Consider the following 16,026-nt stretch of genomic DNA (forward strand, 5'->3'; position numbering starts at 1 on the left):
ACCTTGTGTGATAAAGATTATTTATTATGAACTCAAGTGATCCCATTAAGCTGTGTTCCTTTGTCAGTTTAGTAAAAGAAAGCAATATACTGTATTACAAGATGTCCCAATAGAAATCCAGTAAAACACAACACTGTTTTATATAACTCAAAGAAAAAGGTCAAAGTAAAAAATTGAGACTACAATTGTGTTATCACCATAAGTGTATAATACTTTAAAAAGCATTCTTTATCTTTGATAATTACAGTGTACAAAATTCTTTAAAAAGACTACAAAATACCATACTGACTGGTACAGTACACAATGAGTCAAGCAAACATGGATATCCCATGAAACTAGATGCACTTCAAAATGAAGTTTGTTATAAGTTACAAAATTACAGGCATATGGACAATATGTCTATAAGGAATACTTTTATAATTAGCCGGGCAGCTAAATAAAACAGTTCTCTAAGAGCACGTGTGCAAACAAAGAAAGAGAAAGGCATATCATTTGCAAAAGGCCAGTTACTCACAAAGCTCAAGTCAAATGAAATGACTTTCTCCAAAAAAAAGTGACAAAAGGTACAAAGGGTAACACACGACCAGCCCCACTTGCGTATACTTGGGTGGTAACAAAAGCTGCTCATATTCCACAATTGCAATTCCAGCTGTTTTGGAGACAGGATTCAAGACGCAGAATGCAGTGATTACACATGGCAGGAACATGATATACAACCTTACAATTTTCAACACAGATATAAAAAGGAAGTATGACGTTGAGTTATTGGTGAACCACAATGCACGTACTCCAACATGTTTCATTTGAACTGGCACAAAGTTAGGATGCCTGATGAAACTGAACCACCTGTACTTTTTAAGAGACACTCTGGAACTGTAACATACTTGATCTGAGTCAGACGCCCACAAGTTTATAGTAAAAAAATCCTCTTCTGCACTGCAACTCATTTTCCACTTGCATCTTGAGCCAAATATTTCAGTCTCCCCTGGCTAATACACTCATAATATGACCTCTGTCACAGGCGCTTATTATAAGTTCATTTAATTGAGCTATTGTGTTCAGTCATGATTTTAACAGGATATATTTTACTATATATTATTTACTATAAACACTGATGCATGTCTGTGTACATGCACATTAAACCTTAACAGAGGCAACAGCCCAACAGCGCTGTTGAAGCTGATAACCTTCAAGCTGCTTCCGTCAACAAATGGATAGATGAGATCCTCTATAAACTACACCACCTAGATGGGCCAAACAGCCTCCTCGCATTGGCAAACTTTTCTCATGCTTCAAATCGATTGCAGTCATCAGTTTTTGCACTCCGCCATGACTAATCCTACCCGGTTTTAAATTTGAGTAATATTATAGAGCCTCTCTTTCGGAGAGAGCTGTTGGCACGATCCACAACGGCAGGACAAATGGTGTTGCCACCTCTGGTTGTACATTGTGTGCAAAACTCTCTCTTGTACTGAGCAATTAGAAACACTTCACTTAAAATGTGATAATGCATCACCACGAAAGCCTTCTACTACAGATAACATTTAAGCCACAAATACATTCTTCCTTACAATAATATTAAACCTCTCCCCTGTCATCTTGCAGTCTGCCATGAAGAACATTCAGCCTACTGCATTTCTTTAAAAACAGCAACAAGCATAATGAGAAACTTACACTGCATTTGTGTTTCAATTTTAAGCAAAGTTCAATACAGAAGATTATGTCAAGCACAGCAATTTCTAAACAAAAGTTTTGATAGTAATCCACTAGTTTGAGTCTGTGATCAATTGCTTAAATGACACCTAGGATATAATGTATGTTTATTATATATTATTACCTTGAGTTTCACTGTGCAGAAAAAAAAATATTTGTTTATATAAAGCCAAAAGTAGTACTTGAACCTCTTCCACTTTAGAGAACAAGCCTCAAAGGTGAGTCACTAGAGACACCTGGAATGACCTGTGTTTACAGCAGCACTGAGTGTCAAGACCTTTCGCATGCAACGAATGTAAGTGAAAAGCAGGGTTCATCATAAGGCTGTCGTTGGCACGCTCAGAACAGCGGCAATTCAGGGCACAAAGCACCGTTTCTAGTACGAAGATATTTTCCTTACAGTTCTGAGACTTAACACGAGTGCAAGTGATTCAGTTCCATCCATATTCTCCAGCTGACACACGCCTGGGCACACAGCTTCAAGGTGAAAGAAAAAGAGCAATTGACGTTTTGAGAATGCGTGCAGCACAGAGGGCAACAGGGCTAAATTGTGAACCCTCCAGCTTCAAACTTGGCCATTGCCTTTAAGGATATTAAAAATTCCCAGAAGTACTGACAAAACAAATCCTAGGGACTTCTTCAGGATAAGCAGTGAATCATGAAAGAGAAGGTGCAGGTTGAAACTGTAGGGGAGTGCATTTCAACATGAGAAAATGAGGCAGATCTCCACAAGGCGTCCTATCGACCCAGCTGTGTGAACACTGATACCCAGGCGTCTTTCAAGAAGTGGCTGGATGAGATCCAAACATCCATTATCTACCAGTTCCCAAAAGGCCTGAATGCCTCTATGTGAAGGGGGTTTCTGAAATACTCGAATAGTGATTTGTTCAGCAGAAACATGTTCTAATAATATTAGGGGAACTCGGGGACTTTTTTAAAAAAGATATTTGAGAAAAGGTAGGCTGAACAAATATTTTAAGTTTCACTGCAAATTATCCAACTGATTTCAGGACCACTTAGTCCTTTGGACTGTGGCTGCCTCTTCTTTTTACAACCACTTGTAAAAAATACAAATAAGTAGGATAAGTCATAAGTGCAGCACATTGCTCTACCTCCTCCTTATATCTCCCTCATCTCTGGTCCAAAAAAAACTCTTGGTCTGCATTCACCTTTTTAAGGTTACTTTTTCCAGACAATATCCAATAAGATCAGGAAAACATGTGGACCTCGATAAAGAAAAGCTTTCGAGACGGTACCTTTCCGTACTTTCATAAAAAAAGGACACGAAGCGACGCGCTCCTCCTCCTACTTTAAATAAACGTCGCACCTCGCGGTCCGGCTCTGCAGCGGCGGCGCCCCCCTTACAGGTGCCCGCCGGCGTGGCCCGCGGCGTCCGCGCCCTCGGCGGACTGGGAGGACGGGGGCCGCGAGCCGCGCGGGCGGGGCAGCCCGCCCCCGCCCAGCGGGGTGCCCAGCCGGTGGCTCGCCCGCGACCCCGCGTCGTCGCACTCCCAGCGCTCCAGCTCCTCCCGCACCAGCCTCTCCATCTGCTCCCGGTGAGCGTCGCCGTCCCTGCCCAGACGCTCGTCCTGCGGGGGGGGGGGGGGGCGGGACACAAGCGCGGGGCGCGTCAGCGGGGCTGGTCCCTGTAACCTCTCGGACAGCCTCAAAGCTACTGGGACGGAAACACCTGGAACCCTACGCCTGCACTTTCTGCGAAGCACCGATGTCCACGCATCTGTTAACAGTTGTCTATGTTTAAAGGGCTTCTTTTCTCAATGAACGAGGCGACGAAACCTCCAGTGACGTGTGTGGGCCTAAGACATTGTAAAGACGCAGGCTGGTGAATGCGTCTCTTTCAATCCAAAACAAATATTGCTTTCTATTTCGAGACGGTTCTGCTGATAAATACTACTTCCTTGTTAACTCTGCATGCCGATCACATTGGAACATTCCTGCGGTGAAAATGTCTGCTGCACAACCTGTACTTATTTGCCCGTACATCGCAGTACAAGAAATTACAGTGACTAGGGAGCAGGAAGGGCCACATCATATCACAAGTCGTGGGAACTCTCACTCTCGCTCACAACCAGACCAGGGGTTTGCGACAACTTACAAAAGTACTTTCACAAAGTCCACAATTCTGTGCTTGATTTTCTATACTGTCAGTTATACTGTATTTTGCTACAGAGATTTAACACCAGTCTGAGAAATCGGGCCTGCAGTTCCCCTTTGAAGTTTTACGTACCTCAATGACGCCATCCAGAAGCCTGCCAAGGACTTCCCTCCTCTTCAGCTTAGCTCGCTCCATTGCTTCAAGTTTCACAATCACGGCATCTATTTTGGACACAATGCTCCCAATAGAATGCTCCATACGGTCCACACGCCTAACCAAGCTGGGAAAACATACAGATCGGAAAATCAGAAGTCTGCAAAAGGGTTTACACTGCTATGACAACTCCTGGGAAGGAACTGTGTATCTAGAGTGACCCAAGATTAGACTTCAACATCAATGCACAGGTGGTGTGTTGGCTCTGTCTCAGGATCTGCGCCTGTGGCTGGAAGGTTGCTGGCTCGTATCCCACGGCCGGCAGAGGAATCCTCTTCTGTTGGGCCCCTAAGCAAGGCCCCTAACTCCAACGGCTCCAGGGATGCCGTATAAATGGCTGACCCTGCGCTCTGACCCCAAGCTGCTCTCCCTATCTGTGTGTCTCATGGAGAGCAAGTTGGGGTATGCGAGAAGACAAATTCCTAATACAAGAAATTGTATATGGCCCATAAAGTGATCTCATCTTACATTTCTATAAAGACATCTCTTTCACTCACTGGACTGAAGTTTGGCTTAATTCACTTAATGCCAAACTAACGCCGGTGACGGTATACAGCACTCAGTTATAGAAAGGAGATAAAAGATAAACCATGGTTTACTCTGATAAGAGTCTATGGGCATGAAAAATGGATGAGTGGGCGGAGTCAAGGCCTGAAACTGAACTATTTTAGGTGCAGAGCAAGAAGTAGCCGCTAGTTCCGGCATGAGACAGTGGCGGCGGCAACCGAGCCCAACGTACACCTGGAACTCCTCGTAGGAGACGCCGCCCGAGCTGCTGCCCCGCCGGCGGGAGCTGTGGCCGCTGTCCTCGTCGTCGTCCTCTTCCGAGTCGTCCAGGCTGCGCGGGAAACTGCGGCCGCTGGCCGGCCTGGTGAAGGAGCTCCGGTCCAGGTCCAGATCCTCCTGTATCGGGACGAGGCAGAGGAGCCTGGTCACAGCCACTCCCCGCCCAGCTCCTCACACTCCCCGCGGCCCCACCTGCGCAGTGCACGTCAGCCCCCGGGCTTCAATACCCTGTAAGGTACCCCAAACGCTGTTCCTTTTCCTAGCCTGCCCGATATGTCACTTTCACAAGCGCACGGGTACATTCAAAGTCAGCTGATGGGAAAGGCAGAAGGCAGACACCTGCCAGGAAAGGCTGTATTTTTATATCCCCTCTTACCCACTAGGTGGGAGTCAAAATATATGGAAAAACATGAAAAATGAAGTCATGTCTATTAATCTGATGCGATTACCGGCAGAAGCACAGCCCGTACTCAATTACACAAGTCCCTCCAACGGCTCCATCGTGCTTCATTAATTTGATTCATAGGCTTGGCCTTTTGCCTACCATTCTCAACCACTCTGCTTCTGCCTGTATGAAGTCTCTCCCTACCACCCCCTCTCACTCTTTCCTCCAGTTCCTTCCAGATATTCTGTGCTCCCTCTATTCTCCCACTTCCAAAACACGCTCTGCTCTGGGTAAAACTGATTTTTCATCTTACTCTACCTGCACAACTGTTCCTTCTACTTTCCCATAAAGTAAACTTTGCACATATTGTAAGTTACCCTGTATATGGGTACATGCTTGACAAATATTATTAATAATAATAAGCGCATATCATTTAATATAAACACAATTAAACAAACTTAACGTTTGACAGTTCGATTCCTTAAACCCATAAATGCCTAAATGACCCATAAAAAAAACTTGCAAAACACAAATTACTCTCTCTTTCTCCAAGTCATCTCTCATCTGCTGGTGTTCATGTTCTGTGAGCTCGTGGTCACCATCTTGATCATATTTTGCAAAGATGGCTTCAATCTCTGCATCAGTGTGTCCCTTCCTGAAAACAATTCCAGTAATTAGTCAATTTAAACATGTCTTTTTTATATTAAAAACTCTACAGCTTACACCTAAGCTTAGACAGCACACACTCTGTGCAAACAGCATCACTAAAACAGCCAATATGTAAAGAGCTTAATGTACACAGATATACTCAACAGAGTATAAAGAGCAAATGGTAACAGGTGCTCCTCATACAGTATATACTTCAAACAAAGATTTACAAATAGAGGACCTTGTTTATGAGTTCAAATAAGAAATTAAAGCTGACGGCATTTGCTTTTAAGCAACGGCTACCACTGAACAACTTTGTTAGCTATCTTAAGATGACATCTGCGACACATCAGCACCTGGACAAGATATAGCATCCAACAGACTGTCTGCATAGATTGGAAGAGATGGAGGATCGTTGTCATAATGCGAAGACCACCACTATTCCCAAAACACAAAACAGTCACCCTTTCAGATCCTGGCGCAACTCATCGAAGTTCAGCTTCCCTCCGGCCTGACGCAAGCTCTCCGAAATGTCATCCACCGTTGTCTTCTTCAGCCTGAGTTTAACCAAGGCCTTATTGTACCCCTAGTGAAAGGAAAAGGAATCTGCCGTATGTCCCTCACATTTCACAACACCTAAGAATCGCCTGTGTGATCTGTAGAATGAACTGGTGCCTGAGGGAGACAGGAAAGCTCTCATACTGTTACAGGACATCCCTTTCCCGTGCATGGTTATCTATTTTATAAAGGAACAAGTAACGTTTTATTCCATACTGACCAGAGAAGCAAAGAAACACACCTTCTTCAAGTGACCCCCTTCAGGTGACTGAAGAAGAAGGCTCCACAGCCGAAACGTTGTGTTTCTTTGCTTCTCTGGTCAGTATGGAATAAACCTTTACTTGTTCCTTTGCGGCCTCCGCACGCTGACGCTTGAACTATTTTATTCTACTGTTATCTCAACAACTTCCCATTACACTCAATACACTCAGTTCCTATCAGCAACAAACACATTTTCTTCCTGTGATGAACACATCTCCAGTGCTCTTCTCTCTTGGTCCCAATACCTTTTTTATAAGGTCAGCGAGTTCCATTTCAGATTTCTGCTGAGCCAAGTCCGCTTTCACTTCTGAATAGGTGTCATTTATAATTGCCAAAAACATATTCTGTGAAAGCAAGAAGAGAAAACATGTCTATTATTAATTAAATGGCTGATGAGCTCAATAAAAAAGGGTGTAAAAAGGGAGAGCTTACATTTATACAGACGTTGACAACACATGAACTTCATGATAAGGAATAATTAGCATTCAGAATATACTGAACTGACAGAAAATATCTGTATGGAGATCAGGTCCAGGAACCTTTCAATAATGAATGGGATAAAATCCAAACTACACAAAACAAAGTGTAATTTAATAACTATAATTGAAGTTTTTATCTCCATGGATACGCAGAGAAGGAAAAGAGAAAATGTTCTTAAAACTCAGCATAACTACTGAAATTCCATGCCTTTCAATCTCAATATTTTTCATTCAGGTAAACAAAAAAGAAATAGAAACAATCAAATAAAATCAAACGCTTACCAGTAGAATAAAGAAGATAAAGAACACAAATGTTGTGAAGTAAATGGGTCCCAATATCCTGTTTGCTTCTTCAATTTCAGCAAAATTAAAATCGCCCAAAATTATACGGAACTGTGTAAAACTACATTAAAAAAAGAAACATTTAGTTCCTGATATCACGGAAAAGGTGAAAGTATTTTTGAAAATTTTTAGAGAACATCTAAGAAAAAATTACGCGTGTCAGTTGAACCTTTAACCACTGAAAGGGGCCAGGTTCACTACAGATCACTGGGATCAAGAAACCTATTCAGGATTCTGTTTATTTTCACATCCAGAGAAGCAGCAAAGACACAACGACACACATATTCCAACTAAAATCTCCATTTGCAGTATGCGATTAAAGAAACATTTTTAAATGTTGTACTGATCCTGCCATTCATTTGGAAGTTAACTGCCCCCACTGACCGCTCAACTCTGAATGCAGGCCGTGTGTATGTCATCCGATGCAACAATTTAAACACACTATAAACACGCTACTTACATGCATGCCTGGAATGTGCTGAAATCATTCACCTGTGTTCCAAACACAAGGTATGCCAGCTGGGCATAGGCCAGGAATATGATAAGAAACATGATGGCAAAGCCAATGATATCTTTGGCACAGCGAGACATGGTGGATGACAACTGACTCATTGTCTTATTAAAGTTAATGAATTTAAAGAGCTGCAAAAAAAGAGAAGATGACAATTTTTCTTACGTTAAAAAAAGGGTCCCTAAAGGTATCAAGTGTTACAGAATTTCCATTCCCAAAATTTTTTTTTTCCTGTATCTTCCAAGAAAACTTTTCAGAGACCTAAGCATTGTAGTATAAAAATTATATTCTGCAGCTCATCAATAAAAAATCTTCAAAGTAAAAGCAGTTTAATTAAAAATAAGACTTGTTATGCACTCGTGTAATGGATTTAGCCACTATTACATAGATAATACTGAGCAGGTCTGTAGCACATTAAATACACACCATTTTTTAAAAAAAACTAAGAGTACCTTGATCCAGGAGAAAAAAACAATCATGGCCACCATGTTGTTGAACTGAACCTGCATGTAAGCAAGAGGCTGAAAATTGGGGTAAGCATCCTGGATTTCCAAGAGCTTCTTCAGCAGGCTGTTCACTGTTACCGTTCGGTAGATGTTAATAACTATAGCAGCAACTGAGAGCTGTGAGGAGAAGAGAAAAACACATATACATATAATCAAACTGACTCAAAATTGAATAAATTCCAAGCTTCACAACAATCACTTAAAACTTCCGTGCTCTTGTTTAGAACTCCGCATGGATTTGAACTTGGAAACATTAAAAACACAAAACAAACAGCAGGTATGTACACCCACTATCTTTCAACATCATAATTCAAATCCCATTCTAAAACTACGGAGGTTTCTCAAAATACAGTGTAAATAACACTTGTAAGAAATTAAAAAATGGGGGAAAAATAGAAATAATATCATACTAACTACCTGTGCTTTGGAGTTTTATTCCTTTAAGGTAGTGGTGACAGGGTCACGTTTCAATAACCGAACGTGCACTCACCGCAATGATAAGGATGTCCAGGCAGTTCCAGAGGTTCCTGAAGTAATAGAGCTTGTGAATGCGGACTTCCAGGGCTTCCTCCACCACATAGTAAAGGACAAAGAGACAGAAGGCAATCTCGCAGGCTGCTATGGCGTAGTCCACGTTGGACACGTACCGGTTGAGCTTCACGGTCTGAAGCTGCCAAGAGGTGACAGCGCCCCCTGTGGCGGGGAACTCCACAACCAGCCTACAACATCAAGAAACAAACAACAACATCACGGCTCAGTGCGGACGGAGGCCGCGGTGTAGCGGCTTTCCAGTACGCGTCAGACTGCAACGCAAATCCGCCTTCCTCCCAAGAGGTGGCCCGGACCGCGGGAGTTTTAGTTGCCGGTTTTCGTTGACCCGACACGAACAGCGGCGCTTCCGTCGCGTCAGCTGCTAAGCCGCGGCCGCGGCTGGTGTGTACCTGACGATGCAGAAGAGGTTGACGTTGGCGTTGTAGACGGAGAAGTCGATGAACACGGCCCTGCTCCCTCGGTCCAGCCACAGGTTGCCTTTCAGAGTCTGGATCTGTGCGGCCGTCTCCGCCCTGGTCCGGGAAAGGTCCAGGTAGTACCCCCCGCCGCTGTAGGTCGCAATCAGGCCCCAGTAACTGCTTCCATTCAGGTCCGCTTCGTTGGTGTAGATCCAGCTGTTTCCAGGACAGATGTGCTTACAGTACCGCGGCTGTGCTTAATTAGCAATTACATGCAGGCGTGTACTACAAAGCTTGTCTGGAAGCGCAAGACAGAAGGGAAGCATTTCCCAAACGTGTTTAATGCACTCTGTAGGGAACTGACCCCAGCCAACCTTCTTTTATTCTTGAAGGTGTGGGCTAGAGGTCTGGACTCTGGATTCCTGACCAGAGGGCTGTGCGTTCAATGCTCAGGTGCAAGTGATGCGACTGCACCCTTGGGCGTTGGACTCTACGCACTTTGCTCCAGCTGTATATATTTGCATATGAAGTGGCTAATCGTTAATCACTTAAGATAAACGCATTTGCCAAGAAAAATAACAGTGATAAGAACTTGATTAGTTGAAACTTGCAAATAAAAATGAAAATGTAATACTAATTCAAGCCACAGCACTCCCTGTATATAGAACTGTATGCTGTTAGATAGGATTAGAGACCTCTGGCTCTCTTGACTTTCAGTATCTGTAACATATCAGCGGTCTGAAATATCCATTTCACATGAAACTGACCCGATGACTCAAATAACTAAATTGGTGACATGCATATTTCAATAAGAGAATGAAGACGTTAATACTCTTCTCGTTATGCTCGCTGCTCAGTAATAAACTGGACGCTATTCGCCTCACGTCGAGCATGCGGCGGCTCTACTCGGCACGCGCGGGAAGGCGAGGGCCAACGCCGGTCTCGGAGCCCCCCCCCCGAGGCCCAGCGGCGGCCGCGAGACCAGGCGCGTTCGTACGTACGCGGTTCCGTTCAGCAGGCCGAAGGGGGAGGTGTCCTCGTGACCGGGCGAGTACGCGCCGTAGCAGTCCTGCACGGTGTCCCTCAGATCCTCGTGCACCACGCACGACTCGTTGCGCACCTTCAGCTGCCGGAGCCGAGGGGCCCCGAGCAGCAGGCTCTCGTGGTAAATCCAGCTCCGGTTCTCCGGCAGGGTCCTGTTGTTGTACCACACATCCCAGTACAGGCCGTCTAGGAGCGGGCCTTCGGCGAACTAGGAAGAGAGAAACGGGCAACTCCTTCGTCTGCTCTGCGCGGTGTTTTTTTTCCCCCCGTTTCCAAGACTCGTATAATGTTGCAATTCATGAATTGCCACGCTTTTCAGCTTTCGTTTGGTGAGACCAAAGGAAGAAACAAAACACGTAGTGATACACGTTTGAGCACTAACTGATAACAGTACTTGCTATTTCCTACATCTAGTGAGACTCTAACTACATCAGGCAGAGTTAGGGTGAATTATACAGTAGCCTTTAAACTTCACAATAAAAGAGAGAGATGACAAGATAACATTGCAATCTTTTTTTTACCCTTCATTAAACTTTTTAGGCAGAAATCAAAAACCACAAAAGCTGAAAAACAGGGTGTACCTTCCAAAAGTCATCCATACTAGCCAAACTTCTGAAGTTTGTCTTCTCCGTGTTTGATACAGGCGTGTCCAGGAACAGCTGGGACATGGCCTTTGTGTAGTAGTACAAGCTGGAGGTCAACATCCCGTAAGTCACTGGAAAATACGTTCAGCAACGTGACTCAAAAGATTCCAATAGTAAAATAAAATTATGCACAACAGTGAAAGATAATAGTGGAAATATTCTAGGTTGTTTTATGCTCCTTGCTATTAATAAAACTCTATAAATTTAAAGAACCAGACACATCCACATGTCAACACAATCAATGAAAGATGTTTCTGTAAATTGTACCACTTTAAAATGTAGCAGTGATGTTAATAATAATAAAAAAATATATTTATCTTATACATGAGAGTAATTTATGTTGCCCAAAGTAAGTTTCAAAAATACGTTACAATATATTATCCCCAAATGTATTCACTGAAGCACACCGAAGAACAATCACTAATTCTCAAACAAAAGAAACTATATTATAACTCTCAGTTTCTTTTACTGCTTGTCTTGTGACTCAAATATATCAAAAGTCAAGTTAATCATCATTTAGAATTCACTGACCCAGTTAACTAACTCATTAATGTTTAAACAATTAGGAAAACCTCTCAGTTAAACTGAGAGGAACCAACCTTTATAACTAAAACAGGACACTCAGTTAACAAGCTCAGTGAATTTAGTGTGCTCCGATAAATAATGTTTTGGCAAACATTTGAAAAATCACCTTCTAATGTATTTTAAACTAGGGAACAGGGATTGTTTCTTGCTAAAAGAACAGGAACGGCATGCAATCGCCTTTTCCTTTGGCGAGATAAATGGGACGAAGAAAATAAAAGCAAAATACGGACTAAATCTCGTGTCTGTGCTGCCACACACTGTTCATAAAATCATCAAACTAAAAAATGGAGGCGTTTTAATATGCAAAAGAATTTCCAGGATAATATGACCATGTTGAATAAAAATGTCTCTCCGTAGAAGAAATCCCTGGCTCCCAACGACACATCCAAGTCTGTCAGGAAATACTTTCCCGATCCGCCCAAAACCCCTGGCACCAGTGGCAGCACTCTTACTTGCTGACATATCTTCTGCAACAGCACCAAGACCACATTGGTAACGCTGTTTTCTACATTAAAGGTTACGACCACAAAGTGCTTGCCTGCTGTTCAGTAATACCGTAGGATTAGTAACAATATTACTTGCAGTTTCCAGATCCTGCCCTACATCATTCTGAATGAGAAACACATTATCGAGTCTAGAACTTGTTCAGGGATAAAAAAAATGCGGACATACGAAAACAACACTGCCACCTTCAACCCTGATCTCTTCAGATCTCAGAAGGAAAGCAAGACTGGGCCTGGTCAGTACCAGACCAGGAGACAGTTAAAGAACTAGGCTGTTGCCATTAGGTGGTGTTGGAAGAATAGTAGCCAGTGCTCTTCCTTCTAAACCAATTACTGAGCTGTAAGAACGTTCAGTGGTCAAATGAGATGTCTGGACTATTAAAGATCCCATAGCACTATTCCTCAGAGCAGGGGATAGGGGTCAACTTCGATTCCTGGTACACTGGGCTTGCAGAAACAGCTCTTCCCAAAGTTCCCACTTTACTCAACTGCTGAAAGTAATTTCTAAACTTTTGAACATCATCTGCTGTGCAGCTAACAGGTACCTGGTACATAATGTCTACCATATGTCACCAAGCTGCTCTTTAGCTGTGGATGAAGGAAGTCCTCTCCTACAGTATATGTAAAGCACTGCAGAATCTGTTGAGATGTAAAGCACTATATGAATTCAAGGAATTATCCATGATTGAATTCAGCTTTCTATCACTCATTCAGTGGTAAATGCCCGGCAGTGAAAACTGGCCAGAAACATCTTCTAATGTTTCCTTCAGTACACAGATCTGTCTTCAAACACACAAGCTGCTCTCTAATTAAGATCACTTTATTGGCCATATACAATTTCTTGTATTAGGAATTTGTGTTTTCACATACCCCAACTTGCTCTCCATGAGACACAGAGACAGGGAGAGAAGCTTGGGGTCAGAGCGCAGGGTCAGCCATTTATACGACACCCCTGATGCAGTTGAGGTTAAGGGCCTTGCTCAGGGGCCCATCCGAGTAGGATTCCTCTGCCGGCTGCGGGATATGAACCGGCAACCTTCCAGCCTCAGGCGCAGATCCTTAGCCACAGAGCCATCGCACTTCATGTGTGCACACCCACAGACGATAATGTGTAAAAATGGACACCCCTTTCCAGCTGCCTACAATCCAGCTAAATGATTGGAAATATGACTTAAAGGTTTCATCCAAAACAGTCCATCACACTTAGAACTTCACAACTACCTGTCTGTCCATGGGATGTGTACCCGTGTTCCTCTGCCATTTTACTTGTTGTAGGAAAATGCTTTCCTGTCACGCTGTACTGTATTATCAACTCCTGTCACCAGTCCTAGAAAGCAACATCCTGCCAAGTCACTGATCACGACTGTCACCCCATGGGGGCAGTAGTGTACTTACAAATGCACAGGATGACCAGAAACATGACATAGGTGACCAGCTCTCGCAGGACACTCTTCAGGTACTTCTCTCGGCTGGTGTTGCTGTCCACCATCAGTCGTGTTCCCCAAAGAACTAAAATCAACGCAAAAACGCAAATCCTTACTATACAGTATACACTGCATATATACACATCAATTCAGATTCACTTAATCTTGATAAGGAACTTTTCACTCTATTTGGCATTTTATCATTTTAAGAGAACCTGCATTACTTTAAACGATGAAATTTGTCTTATTTCATATTGTACGTCTTACTCATTTGGATTTATGTGGCTGCTATCGCTTCGTATTAATAACGTTTTCCTTACATTCCTATACGATCGATACAGAAAGGGGTCTGGATAATAACACTGCCTCTGTGATATATGAACTAGGATATATAAAGCTAAAAGCACTTTATTTTTAATGATTAGAATGCAGAGATATCCATAAATACCCACAAGACTGCTCTGAGAGGTCGCTGACATTTCTGAATCCTTCACATTATCACCAACCTAGAAAGTTAAATGTCCTAGAAGTTAAATGTCCCACTTAAATAATGGATACACTTCTCATCTCACGAATTGGGGCGGGCAGGTTGAAGCAATCGTGTATTTACGGTCTAGTTAAACACGTGCTTTCACATCACGCATATAGTTTCAACATGCGCGCTACCACCTTTTACTACAGTAAACTCTGTCTGCAGTCCTCCGAGCCAGCTGCCAAATATACAAATCCAAGGCATCTCCTGACTCACAACAACAACAACAACAACAACAACAACAACAACAACAACAACAACAACAACAACAACAACAACAACAACAACAACAACAACAACAACACAAAAGAAACATTTTTATAGTCTCCCAAGACGGCTTGAAGGATCCTCCTTACAGTTACAAGTGAAACGGAGCTCTGAACCTGACCGCTTCTCTGATCCCCCCCCTGGACAAGTGCCCTCTGCGGGACTCACTTCTTATTTTTTCCAGGATCCGTTTCCCACAGCCCCGGGGACCGGATCTGTCTTGGTGTTGAAGGACTTCCACGGTGGGGGTCGGGTACAGACCCCGCTGCATCCGATGTCCACCGCCCCCTCCTCCTCCGCCGCCGCCGCCGCCGCCGTTGTAGCTTCCCAGACCGCTGCTGCTGCTGCCGCTGGAGGTGGCGGACACCGACCTGCGGCCGGGGCCCGCCGGCGGCCAGTCCGCCTCCAGCATCTCCTCCTCGGGCTCGAATCCCGGGTTGTCCCGGCTCCACGCCTGCCGGGAGCAGGAGGAGGAGGAGGAGGAAGAGGAGGAGGAGGAAGGCGAGGGCGTGCCCACGGAGCCCCCGAGTCCGAGGTCGTGGTGATGAATCCTCTCCATCTCAATGCCCTCGCCGGAGGAACCGGCGGCGCTGCCCGCGAACCTGCCCGCCTGGCTCTGCCGCTGCTGGGGTCGGACTCGGCTCGAACTCATCCTGCCTGCCGGCGCAGCAGCTCCGCATTTAACCTCTATAATGAAACCGCGGTGACTTTTTTTTTTTAAAAAAATGAAACGCTTCAACTTTTTTTTAACTTATATTTTTTTCTCCCCCGCGCACCCTGACTTGAGCAGCGTTTTGATTTCAATTAAATTAAAAACAAAAAACACCCCGGAGAGTTTGGACTACACTTTCCACGTTTGTGCCTCCTGTAGTTTTCTTCAGCTGCAGAGGGGTCGTTTCTCCAAGACCACACCGACACTTTCGTAGGCAGCCCTGCTATGACAGCTGTTATCTCCGACGGTTTTCTTTTCTGCCGGACGCAATAGCCCGAATAGGCAGCAGTAATTTAAAACTTCAACAAAATCAGGTTGAGTGGGGTTTTTTTTTTACCAATCGGTTGAACCATAGCAACGACGGAGAGGCGAAATAGCAACTTAACCGCAAATCCTCATTCAGCGATAACTTGAGTTTTATTTTACGCGCACGTTTTACGTCCTCTTATACAGCAAATAAAAACCAAAAAAAGAAAAGTCCGACGTATTACGTTTTCCTCTTTTTATCTACATCCAGTTTGTACTTTTAATAGGTAACAAAAACAATCCCTTCTCCCGAACCAGCCATCTTGTTCTCGCTTCCCAAAATCTCAGCGTCCCATTTGCTGGGATCGGGTTACAGTCAGACTCGCCCTGACGTAACAGCATCGCTGGCCGGCAGCTCCTTTAATTTCGGAAAAGCAAAGTTAACACCTTTAGCAAGCAGTGCACACTCTACATCCTGTGTAACGGAGAGCTCCGTGGTGCTACGTACATTAAACGCTCAGTTCCGACATTCATGGTTTATTTATTTTTTTGTCATTTCCATGCAACTTCCTGGGTTTGCAAAATAAACGGGCTTACACCA

At 43.9% G+C, this 16,026-nt stretch overlaps 1 protein-coding gene across 1 annotated transcript; it reads right to left on the minus strand.

The window, feature by feature from the left end:
• Nucleotides 1-3: 3 nt before the first annotated feature.
• Nucleotides 4-15,949, minus strand: pkd2 (polycystic kidney disease 2). The gene is made up of 15 exons (XM_069192491.1): nucleotides 14,636-15,949; nucleotides 13,640-13,753; nucleotides 11,094-11,227; nucleotides 10,470-10,720; nucleotides 9,460-9,684; nucleotides 9,009-9,237; nucleotides 8,465-8,635; nucleotides 7,962-8,143; nucleotides 7,442-7,562; nucleotides 6,926-7,024; nucleotides 6,326-6,447; nucleotides 5,751-5,868; nucleotides 4,782-4,945; nucleotides 3,962-4,109; nucleotides 4-3,302 (listed from the first exon to the last, which is right to left on the minus strand). The coding sequence occupies exons 1-15, from the start codon at nucleotides 15,117-15,119 to the stop codon at nucleotides 3,075-3,077; spliced, it is 2,790 nt and encodes a 929-aa protein (XP_069048592.1). The 5' UTR covers nucleotides 15,120-15,949; the 3' UTR covers nucleotides 4-3,074.
• Between the last annotated feature and the right edge of the window lie 77 nt (nucleotides 15,950-16,026).

The sequence above is a fragment of the Lepisosteus oculatus genome, chromosome 1, assembly GCF_040954835.1.
Source record: "Lepisosteus oculatus isolate fLepOcu1 chromosome 1, fLepOcu1.hap2, whole genome shotgun sequence".
Lineage (NCBI taxonomy): Eukaryota > Metazoa > Chordata > Actinopteri > Semionotiformes > Lepisosteidae > Lepisosteus > Lepisosteus oculatus.

Excerpts from the sequence above, each read along its gene's own strand:
- pkd2 (XM_069192491.1), bottom strand. The coding sequence starts at position 15,119 with ATGAGTTCGAGCCGAGTCCGACCCCAGCAGCGGCAGAGCCAGGCGGGC. Across the intron at positions 8,636-9,008 it reads TGGACATCCTTATCATTGCG|CTCTCAGTTGCTGCTATAGT; the intron begins GTGAGTGCACGT and ends TTCTCCTCACAG. Across the intron at positions 4,110-4,781 it reads TCCTACGAGGAGTTCCAGGT|CTTGGTTAGGCGTGTGGACC; the intron begins GTACGTTGGGCT and ends ATGTTTTCCCAG.